Here is a 12025-nt window from a genome sequence, read left to right as displayed (position 1 = left end):
TACCTGGGGCTCCCTTTTGGCTAATAGGAAGCATGGCATCATTCTCAGTAGTCACACTGGTGCACTTGCTAATCCTTAGTCCCCGTTAGTCCATGCCTGGGCTGCCCCACATTAATGCAGATTGTTAAGGTTCTCATGTAACACTTTTGGGTATTTCCATTACCCATGTGAAACAAAGAATAAAAGAAATTATAAGCACAGAAGTCATGGCCTTACCTTTCACACCCAAAACCATGTCTGTTAGCAGCTATATATTAATTTTTAAATATGATCTATATCTCTAGCAGTGGTCCCCAAACAATAGGGTGTGCCCCCCAGAGGGCACAGAGGAATGTTCAGGGGGGCCTGGGCCAGTCCCCATGGTAGGTGGGGAGGGAGCATCACCCAGCTCCGCTATGCCCCCAGCTCCGCTCTGGCCCCAGTCAAGGCCCTGGCTTCGGCTCCCTGGCCCCAACCAAGGCCCAGCTCCCGGCCACGGTTCCCAGTCCTGGCTTTCAGCCCCACTCCCGGCTGTGACTTCTGCTCCCACCCTCAGGTCCAGCCTCCGGCCCTGGCTCCCGGGGTGTTATGAACAGATTGCATTACAGTTAAGGGGGGGGTGACAAAAAGTTTGGGGACCACTGACCTATAGATATCCATTGATCTGTCTCCAGAGGAGTGTTTTAACATGTTCAGTAAATAATTTGATATTAGTCATTTTAACCATTACAGTCTGCTGGAAGCAAAACAAATAGAAGTTGCAAGAGGTGGTTGTTGCTGTGTTCTGAGCCAAGCTAATTAGGCTCCTAAATGGACCAGCTGGTACTATAAGTGCTGATTTACTCAGATTCTGGGGTGGCCCTTGACCCCTGCTCCACCCCAGGCCCTGCCCCCACTCCACCCTTTCCTCTCACCCCCACCCATTCCTGCCCCGGCCCTGCCTCTTTCCACCCGCTGCTCCTGCTCCTCCCCCTCTCCCCCAGCACGCCACGGAACAGCTGATCTGTGGAAGGCGCTGGAGGGAGGAGCCAATTGGTGCAGCTGCCGGTGGGCAGGAGGCATAGAGTGGGAGGGGGAGGTACTGACCTGTAGGGCTGCCAGTGGATGCAGAGCACCCACAATTTTTTTTCCTTGGGTGCTCAAGCCCTGGAGCACCCATGGAGTCAGCGCCTATGGCTGGTACTCACTTAGATTCTAAATGGTTCTGGCCCATGTTACTTATTGAAAGAAATATGACTCAGTGTGCTTTTATTAACTGTATTAAAGTTAATAAGGAAACAAATAAAATCAAGCAGGCAGATCGCTAAAATGAATCTACTTATAACATGACTGAATTAAGAATTAAGCAATATAGTGATCGAATCAAAATCAAATTAGGTCAAATCAACAAGGTCCCAGCTTGAAATTTCAGGGGAGACCAGACAGAAGATCTTAAACAAAGGACTTGAAAATGGTTAAAAACAGCAGCCTGTTGTAGGGAGGCAGAGAGACAAAGGGTCTGCAGAGAAACAGACTGTAACATGGTCCCCAGATTCTGGGTCTTTGGGGATAAGTGGGAGCTTGTGATTCTTCCCATGGGTACCCCAGGTTGTGAGGCACCTTACCACCACCTGCCCTTCATGTGAAGGAGTCTTGTGTTTTTGTCTTCCAGTTAGACTTTTTTCTCTGAAGTCTTGACAATCTTTTCATTTGTATTCAGTTCAGACTGGTGATAGGTGAAACCATACTCAATTTACATGTAAACGGATAGATGGATAAACATCTCTTGTCTGACAGAAGACCCATTTTTCACCTCTGCTGATGACTAATATCTTGATACAGATTTTAAGAACATATTCTCATTATACATATATATTACCTTGCATAGCATCTGTCCATAGTTTCACGATGATATTAATGACCAGTGTGACACCGGCTTTCATTTAAGACCTCACATGACACTCTTTGGGGAACCAGAATGTACATACCAGAACCAAGAGATTCCTATAACCCCCTTTCCAGTTGGCATGAAGAGGTTCTTGGGTTACAGGACCTACCTAAACTTTCAAGGAATGGCCAGGGTTAACCCTTCTCCATCTCTGTTTGTGATGATAGTAAGGATAAATAAATGCAGTGACAGAGAATAGCTCCTAGGCAGGGGTGCCACGGGGCTCTGTGTGCTGCCCCCGGCCAATGGGAGCTGGGCGGGGTGGTGCCTGCAGGCGAGAGCAGCGTGCACCGAGGAGCTTCCTGCCCCCCATCCCGCCTAGGAGCCAGACCTGCTGTCCGCTTCTGGGGTGCAGCGCAGTGACACAGGACAGGCAGACAGCCTGCCTTAGTCCCACCACTGTGCCGCTGACCAGGAGCCGCGCACCCCACACCCCAACTCCGAGCCCCAACCCTCTGCCCCAGCCCTGAGCCCCCCCAAACCCACAGCCCCGTCCTGCACCCCAGAGTCCACACCCCCAGCCCAGAGCCCTCACCCCTCCCACATCCAAACCCCCTCCTTCAACCCACAGCCCCTTCCCACATTCTGAATCCCTCGGCCCCACCCCCAACCTGGAGCCCCCTCCTGCACCCAAGCCCCACCCCAGAGCCTGCACCCCCAGACGGAACCATCATCCCCTCCCACACCCCAACTCCCTGACCCAGCCTGGAGCCCTGTCCCGCACCCTCAACCACTCATTTCTGGCTCCACCCTGGAGCCTGCACCCGCATTTAGAACCCTCACCTTCTCCCGCACCCAACTCCCTGTCCCAGCCCAGTGAAAGTGAGTGAGGATCAGGAGAGTGAGCCACTGAGGAAGGGGGAAATGTAGTGAGTTAGGGGCAGGGCCTCATGGAAGGGACAGGGCCTCAGAGAAGGGGCAGGGCTAGTGTGTTCGGTTTTGTGCCAATAGAAAGTTGGCAACCCTATTCCTTGTGCATCATCAACAGAATTATTTAATACATTCTAATTATCTCGCAAACCTATTGAAGGCCCTGGAGTTGTGTAGGATTGAACAGGTGTCACTCAAGATTTAATTTAGCTGGTAGTACCTTTATTATGGATGATGTTGAGTTAGAAGAAAAGAACCCAGCTTGACTCTGAGCCCAAGATGAGCTTGCAGAATTGGTTGTTTAAGAAACAGTTTCTTGTAAACTGAGCACATTTACTATGGCATGGCATAATCTTGTAGCTGAACTGTGCTTTTTACAATGTCACTTCTGAGAGTGGAACTGCACTTTAAACCTTCAGCAAGCCTTTGATCTTCCTTGGTAGGGTAAATTACTACATTAGGATCGCACAATTTGTGTGGACAATTATAAACCAAGTGTTGATTAACTCTTATTCAGTGCTTGTAACAGTTTATTGAACAGGTTGGGCCAAGCCAAGCATGTGTCAGCTACTGATCTAATAAATAGGTACTGGTAGGTGTATTTGGCAACATATAGTACTACTAAATCTGCTTTTGTAACATCATCTGCTTTTGCTGAATTCTTGATGTTTCTTTTGAGTCTGAGGAACACACCTACATTCCAAAGGGTGGTAAATATAATGCTGATAAAGCATAGATGCATATGGGCCGCTTGCAACATATAGACAGCATTTGCCAGGCTTTTGCAAGCAGGCCTGCTTGCTAGGGCAGAACACTATCACACTTGTCATGGCCTAGGTGTTGAATTTAGGACACAGAATGGAGTGTGGTTTAAACTGAAGCCAGCCAAAGTGGATGCTCCAAGATTGGCCCACACCCATTACAAAGGGCTTTCTTGGGGACTGTAGGTTTTGTCATAAACAATTATGGCTGTGTCTGCCTGATCTAAGAGGAAACTATGACAAACTGACAAGGCCAGACCTAAAGAAGAGCTCTGTGTAAGCTCGAAAGCATCTCTCTCTCACTAACAGAAACTGGTCTAATAAAAGATATCACTTCACCCACCTTGTGAAGCTGATGTAGAGAAACAAGAGTGAACAACTTTCATAACTTCTAAGAGCAAGCTCTGCAGGTTATCAGTATTCAGTAAACCAAATTGCACTCAGAAGTGTGTGGTGCATAAGACACTGAATTTTGGTTTGCAGCAGGTATTCCGGCAAGTGTATGACAAAGGGGAAGAATGTCCTGTGGGATACATTTACAGGAAATTACTTCCTCAAAAGATAGCCTAAGTCCTGGTAGAGAAGTCATGGCTTGCTAATGTGTGGTTCTATTAAAGTTCTAACCATGCCTGTATGGCTGAGAATTTGAGATGGTGACTGACCACTGTCCCCTACCTGGTTACACAGAGACCCATCAAAACTCCTGTGGTGGATTACAGTTAGTCACACCAACCGTATTTCCAGATATCAAGTCAAAAATGAAAATGCCGATGAATGATACAAAAGAAATATTGGAGGCATTTGCTATAACATTATGGTTGTAGCATATGAAAACTAGAACATAAAAAACAAGTAAGGAGGAGTGATGGAGTTCGGAGTGTTAGCTGCGTGCTGAGGAATGTATGGGGAAAACTTAATGAATTCACACTGGAAATCAGGAATTCCAGTTCCATTTTTTCCCTACATTTGGGAATTTGACATCAATTCTAGGGGCTGATCCAACTCGGTTAGGAGTCTGTTTTCAAGCCAGCTAAATGAGGATATTTAAAGGGCTATTGTAGATGCAACATGGCCTAGTAAATACAGGGCACAGGACTGGGGATTAAGCATCCTAAAATCTATTCCCAACTGTATCGCTGACTGTCATATAACCTCGGCAAATCACTTAACCTGTCTGTGACTTAATTTTCTCATCTCTAGACAGGAGATAATTACAACAGTCGTTATGTTCCAAGGGCTTTGATATCTGCAGAGGAGAGGCTCTGTCTATTCATTGAGTCTGTTCATCATTTTTTTATTTCAGCCTTGTAAGCCTCAAGTAAAAGAAAATTGGAATTATGAGCTGCACAGGTTCCTAATAGCACATAGGAGAGAAAGGATGATCATTAGGAAGTCCAGATCATCTATGTAATCCCGCTGGATTGAGGGACAATTTAGAGTGATCTAAATCATCTGAGATTTGACCCCCTTTATACAATGGAGTTTTAAATGACAACCAGTAAGTGTTTATTTAGAATGCTAGTTTTCATAAGTTTTTTTTTTAATATTACAAGTATTTTCCTTCCATGAGAGCCTATGGTTCCTTTGTACTGCACTATGCATTATAGGCATAGTTATCTGTTAATCATGCCCTTTGTAAAGTACTTTGAGATCCTTGTATGAAAATGTTCATGTAGGTGCAAATGGTTATTGTCTGTCTATTTCCCTTCCCTGACTTGTGTGATACCATATCCCATGCTGTCCAGGAATGCACCTACCGGTGGATCTGCACCTACTGTCTACCCACAGTGAATTACTGGCCTATGATTGTTAAATTAAAACTATTACTTATGACTGTTGTTCTTACATTTAGGCAGCAGCAACAACTCTTAACCTGTTTCAGAGTAACAGCCATGTTAGTCTGTATTCGCAAAAAGAAAAGGAGTACTTGTGACACCTTAGAGACTAACCAATTTATTTGAGCATAAGCTCAAATAGCTCACGAAAGCTTATGCTCAAATAAATTGGTTAGTCTGTAAGGTGCCACAAGTACTCATTTTCTTTTTGCGAGCTCTTAACCTGGTGTTTCGGTATCTGTCATTATGGGAGAAATAACGCTAACGATGCATATTTGTGAACTGCTGTCTGCTGGAGACTGTTGAAAGCACACTAGGAATATTAGGTTTATATGGTGGGAATGTTATATCCTGTTGTATACTTCGGAAAACTGATATTGGTTGCATGAACTAACTCAAACTCTTCACTTTCCTCACATCCCATCACCATTTTCAGCTCCTCCACTAATGGTGGCTCAAAGTTACTATGATCTGGATACATTTACAGCATTTATTTCATATGGATTTCTTTGTTCTACAAAGTATGCCAATCTGCTGGTTATGTCAAATCATTGTTGCTCCGATTTACATGATGACCACGCTTGTAAGCACCTTCACACACACAACACCATGTGCATGGCAGAGTGTGTGCTCGTGCACAGCAAACATATGTATATGGTAGTCCTGATAAGTGTGTACTCTTATAAAGGATTTAAGCTTGGAAAAAAATATTGTTTGGACCTTGTCATACTTTTGTCTGTGTGTGGCCTAAATCAACTTGGGCTTGTTACATTGATGTTGATACAAATATGACCTAGTGCATTGATTCCCAATCTTCTTAGGTTTGTGACACTTATCACAAATATAACCATTGTGTGACACAGTGATATGTCAACATATACTGCAACACTTCCACTGTAATGAATATATACAGAATAGTATAACCTCTTGTAGCCACATTACTACAGAATAATTAAATAATACTTAGCGCTCCGTCAGGCTCCCATTTAAGCAATGTGAGTATTGTCAATGATGTAAACAGTCCCTTAATGTGAAACCTTAAACTGATAATATGACTAAACTGCTTATATAAGAATGTCCATACTGGCCGTTACCAAGTTATATGTAGGACACATAATTTCATCTGTATGGAGCAGAATCCCCAAGCGTTTCCCAACAAATGTCAGTAGCAGGAAAAGCTCAGAGCAGCAGAGGATCAACACTAGAGATCCTTGGGCTTTCCCTGCATGTCTCTCCTTCACCATCAATCTTGTGTTCTCTATTCTTTCCCCATAGCTCACCACCACTTCTGGATGCCTCATGGTGGATCAAGCAGGGCAACCTCCCACAAACTGAATCTTACTGTGTTGTCAGTTCTCATGGCAGTGTAACACTCAAGCTTACATTGTGGGTGTGAAGAGAATTACAGACAAGTAATGGCCAAAAGGATTTTGCATGGACAACATTAAGAATATGTTATTTTGCCTTTGCCAACCCATAACAGCTCTGCTTTACTGAACTCAAGGACCAACTGTTGTGTTAGCTACAGGTTATTGATGACATTGTTAAATGCTGACACATAACCTGTGTTTATTTGTATTGTGGAGATAGCCTCAGTCTTTGTTGTTGGTTGCCTAGCATACATTTCTCCATATGCTGATGAGTGCATCATCACACAATCCATTTAGCTTATCTTCTGCATCCAATCGCCCACTCATTTCACAGAGAGAGAGAGAGTGTAAATTATACTGGGTGTGGGCATTTGAGGTAAGTAACATTAATTAATTGGCATGCAGCCGATGAAGTGAGCTGTAGCTCACGAAAGCTTATGCTCAAATAAATTTGTTAGTTTCTAAGGTGCCACAAGTACTCCTTTTCTTTTTGTGGATACAGACTAACACGGCTGCTACTCTGAATCCTGTCATTAATTAGTACTTGTCAGATGATTTGAAGGTGGTTTGATTGTGAAGCTATTACTAGCTTCCTTCATTTCCTGCAGATTTCTTCCTGGTTAATGAACAGTGAGATATGATCTGAAGATATTTCTTTTCTGCTCTATCCTATTTGTTAACATTGTCCTTGCAAGAGGCAGAGAAGTGAGAGTGTGAGCATGCATCTACACTTTTCCCCAATAGGCTATCATATATGATCGGACTTGATATATTTTATATTATAGTCTCACAATAGTGAGACCATAGTTAAGATTGGGTCAGAATTTTCTGTACCTCAGTATCTAATCTTTCACTAGGAATTTTTTTTGTCAACATGCCATAGGGAATTTGAACCAGATTTTAGCTGCTAATTAATGTGTGTGCAACAATCTCCAGTATGTATTTTGTGTTTGTATGTTGTTGACTTTAGGAAATTTAGGAAAACTGGAAAAACCTGATTTTGTCGACATAGTGCAAATTTGTCGCCTTCTACTGCCCGAGCGGTAATATTAAGAAGATAAGAATGTCCATACTGGGTCATACCAAAGGTCCATCTAGCCCAGTATCCTGTCTTCCAACAATGGCCAAAGCCAGGTGCCCCAGAGGGAATGAACAGAACAGGTAATCATCAAGTGATTCATTCCCTGTCGCCCATTCCCAGCTTCTGGCAAACAGAGGCTAGGGATAACATCCCTGCCAATCTTGGCTAATAGCCATTGATGGACCTATCCAGTTCTTTTTTGAACCCTGTTATAGTCTTGGCCTTCACAACATCCTCTGGCAAGGAGTTCCACAGGTTGACTGTGTGTTGTGTGAAAAAAATACTTCCCTTTGCTTGTTTTAAATGGCTGCCTATTAATTTCATTTGGTGATCCCTAGTTTGTGTGTTATGAGAAGGAGTAAATAACACTTCCTTATTTACTTTCTCCACACCAGTCATGATTTTATAGATCTCCATCATATCCCCCCTTAGTCGTCTCTTTTCCAAGCTGAAAAGTCCATATTAAATGGCAGCCCTTCTCATATGGCAGCCCTTCCATACCCCTAATCATTTTTGTTGCCCTTTTCTGAACCTTTTCCAATATATCTTTTTTGAGATGGGGCAACCACATCTGCACGCAGTATTCAAGATGTGCGTGTACCATAGATTTGTATAGAAACAATATGATATTTTCTGTCTTATTATCTACCCCTTTCTTAATGATTCCCAACATTCTGTTTGCTTTTTTGACTGCCGCCGCACATTGAGTGGATATTTTCAGAGACCCATTCACAGTGACTCCAAAATCTCTTTTTTGAGTGGTAACAGCTAATTTAGACCCTATCATTTTATATGTATAGTTGGGATGTGTTTTCCAATGTGCATTACTTTGCATTTGTCAGCATTGAATTTCATCTGCCATTTTGTTGCCCAGTCACCCAGGTTTGTGAGATCCTTTTGTAGCTCTTCTCAGTCTCCTTGGGACTTAACTATCTCGTGTAGTTTTGTGTCATCTGCAAATTTTGCCACGTCACTGTTTACCCCTTTTTCCTGATCATTTATGAATATGTTGAATAGGACTGGTCTCTGTACAGACCCCTGGGCGACACCATTTACATCACTCCATTCTGAAAACTGACCATTTATTTCTGTCCTTTATGTCTTATCTTTTAACCAGTTACCAATCCATGAGAGGACCTTCCCTCTTATCCCATGACAGCTTACTTTGCTTAAGAGCCTTTTGTGGGGGACCTTGTATTGTGACATCTGAGATATTGTGACATCCGAGAATATCAGCCATTTATCCCTCACTCCTTCCAGTTCATTTGCATACTTTGGGAGAATCACTTGTGCCCTGGTTGTCATGGCAACAGCTGTCTTCGATAACTGATTTCTGTCAGCTAAACATAACATTATTACATGATAAGATTTCAGGAAGAGCTGTAATGAAAGCAGATTGGGTTTGGATCAGCTCCTGCTCTGCTTCTTTGGGTTTGTACTAGGGTAAGTTATATTGTTTCTATTCAAAGGGTAATTGTTACTGTCCTCAGCAAGGGCTGCATGAAAATAAGATTCAAAACTGCAATTTCTTTTTCACAAATATTGTTTAGATGCTGCTTGGAAATTGCGGGGCTATAGCTTTCTGAATATTTACCTTTCACAAAAAGAGAGAACTTATAGACACGAGTTCCTCCTGTTTTCTGTTTTTAAAAAAAAAATTCTTTTTTTCCCCCCTATGATGTGAAAACTTAACATCTTAAACAAATCTGTAAATGCTTTATTATTTAAAATAGCACACATTATAAAACTAAGGAAATTTATAAACAAAAAGCTTTGTTAAATGTTAGGTAAAGTTGCTCTCATCGATAAACTAAACCATAAAAAAATTAGGAAATATGAAGTTAAAGATTAAAAAGGATAAAAAGATCCCAATGTCAAACACTCTCACGTTAGGAAATGCCAGAATAAAATGTTGCCCATGCTACCTAAATTAACTCCTCTTGTGTAGTGACCAGGAACTGCTAACAGGGAGTTTCGAGATGGAGTTCTCCAGATGAAGGAGGAGCAAATATGGGACCCTTGGAGTAAGTGGCTGTCTGTAGTGTGTGTTTGTGTTTAGGGGTCACTTGCGGTGTGCTGAGCTTGTCTTTGTCTGTCTGAAGGACTGTGTGCTGTGGCCGGCAGTTGGAAGCTGTGAGCTCCTAAACAAGGTTTGAAATCTAGAAGCGTCTGTTCATTGGCTGAGCCTTAGTCAGGGGGCCAGGGATTTATAAAGCAGTGAGCAAGCAACCAGGGACTGCTAAGAGGGAGTTTTGAGAGGAAGTTTGGAAGGGGAGTGAGAAGGGGGCGAGGTACACTTGCCATTCTTTAAAACCTTTAAACTAAACTATAATCAAAACTTCTTGATTTAAACAAAAACCCTATCATTAACCTAAGTAGCTGTAGGAGAGAATTCAGGGAGAAGCCCAGCAGCAGAGTGGGGGCAGAACTGGAGGAGCTAAGGGAAGTAGAGAGGTATGTTGTTGAGGCTTTCCGGGACACTGTAGTCTTGTTCCACCTCCGGTCAGACAGTGCCTGCGCTGTTAAGGAGGATGAAAGGCCCAGAGAAGGAGAGCAGTCAACAGGAGCAGAGGGAAATCTTTCCATAGTTGGGACCCTCCTTTCAGATGGTGTTGGGGTATCCTCTCACACTGAAGTTACTTCTCCGAGGGAGGGAACTCCAGTCATTAGGAAAAGGCAGATGTTAGTAATGGGAGATTCAATCATTAGAAACACACATAGCTGGGTTTGTGATGACCGGGAGAACCGTATGGTGACTTGCCTGTCTGGAGCGAAGGTTGCGGATTTCTTGAGGCATCTAGATAGGCTTATGTGTAGTGCTGGGGAGGAGCCGGTGGTCGTGGTACATGTAGGTACCAATGACATAGGGAAGGATAGGAGAGATGTCCTGGAGGCCAAATTTAGGCTGCTAGGAAAGAGCCTGAAATCCAGGACCTCTATGGTGGCATTCTCAGAAATGCTTCCAGTTCCACACGCAGGGCCAGGTAGGCAGGCAGAGCTTCAGAGTCTCAATGCGTGGATGAGACAATGGTGTAGAGAGGAGGGGTTTAGATTTATTAGGAACTGGGGAAACTTTGGGGATAGGGGGAGCCTATACAAGAAGGATGGGTTCCACCTAAACCAAAGTGGATCCAGACTGCTGGCACTTAACTTTAAAAATGTTGCAGAGCAGTTTTTAAACTAAGATGGGGGAAAGCTGATTACTGCAGAGGCGCACGTGGATCGGACAGAGACATCTCTTAGAGGCCAGTCTATTGATAGAGATTCTCTAGGTTTTAGTCAAGAGGAGAGGATGGAAGAGGATGAAGTATGGGCCAGATCAGACAAGAAACATTCACATAAAGAATCGGACACATCAGAAAAGGGCAGACAAATAAACAGTGACAAGTTTTTAAAGTGCTTGTACACAAATGCTAGAAGTCTAAATAATAAGATGGGTGAACTAGAGTGCCTCATGTTAAAGGAGGATATTGATATAATAGGCATCACAGAAACCTGGTGGAGTGAGGACAATCAACAGGACACAATCATTCCGGGGTACAAAATATATCAGAAGGACAGAACAGGTCGTGCAGGGGAGAGGGAGTGACATTATATGAAAGAAAATGTAGAATCAAATGAAATAAAAATCTTAAATGAATCCACATGTTCCATTGCATCTCTATGGATAGTAATTCCATGCTCTAATAAGAATATAACAGTAGGGATCTATTATCGACCACCTGACCAGGACAGTGATAGTGATGATGAAATGCTAAGGGAGATTAAAGAGGCTATCAAAATAAAGAACTCAATAATAGCAGGGGATTTCAATTATCCCCATATTGACTGGGTACAGGTCACCTCAGGACAAAATGCAGAGGCAAAATTTCTCAATACTTTAAATGACTGCTTTTTGGAGCAGCTGGTACAGGAACCCACAAGGGGAGAGGCAACTCTCCATCTAGTCCTGAGTGGAACTCAGGATCTGGTCCAAGAGGTAACTATAACAGGACTGCTTGGAAATAGTGACCATAATATAATAACATAATAATTTAACATTCCTGTGGTGGGAAGAACATCTCAACAGCGCAACACTGTGGCATTTAATTTCAGAAAGGGGAACTATGCAAAAATGAGGAGGTTAGTTAAACAGAAATTAAAAGGTACAGTAACAAGAGTGAAATCCCTGCAAGCTGCATGGACACTTTTCAAAGACACCA

At 43.1% G+C, this 12025-nt stretch overlaps 1 protein-coding gene across 22 annotated transcripts in view; it reads left to right on the top strand.

The window, feature by feature from the left end:
• CTPS2 (CTP synthase 2) overlaps positions 1-12025 on the top strand; it is a 144485-nt gene that overhangs the window by 66225 nt on the left and 66235 nt on the right. The window contains exons 15-16 of one of the 22 annotated variants that reach the window (XR_012160274.2): positions 4841-5035; positions 6648-9266. The exons of 17 other annotated variants lie outside the window; for them this stretch is intronic. Coding sequence is in view for 1 of the 5 variants with exons in the window: in XM_078854122.1 (XP_078710248.1) it covers positions 4841-4848 (8 nt within the window). In the remaining 4 variants the exon portion in view is untranslated. Of the gene's footprint in view, positions 1-4840; positions 5036-6647; positions 9267-12025 lie in introns of those variants that run through there. 4 more of the 22 variants (XR_013636201.1, XR_013636202.1, XM_073355958.2 and 1 more) reach the window with 4 other exon arrangements.

Source organism: Lepidochelys kempii, chromosome 1 (genome assembly GCF_965140285.1).
Source record: "Lepidochelys kempii isolate rLepKem1 chromosome 1, rLepKem1.hap1, whole genome shotgun sequence".
In the NCBI taxonomy this organism is placed as follows: domain Eukaryota; kingdom Metazoa; phylum Chordata; order Testudines; family Cheloniidae; genus Lepidochelys; species Lepidochelys kempii.
Note: the sequence above shows the minus strand (reverse complement) of the source record. Positions and strands in the feature narration are given on the sequence as shown.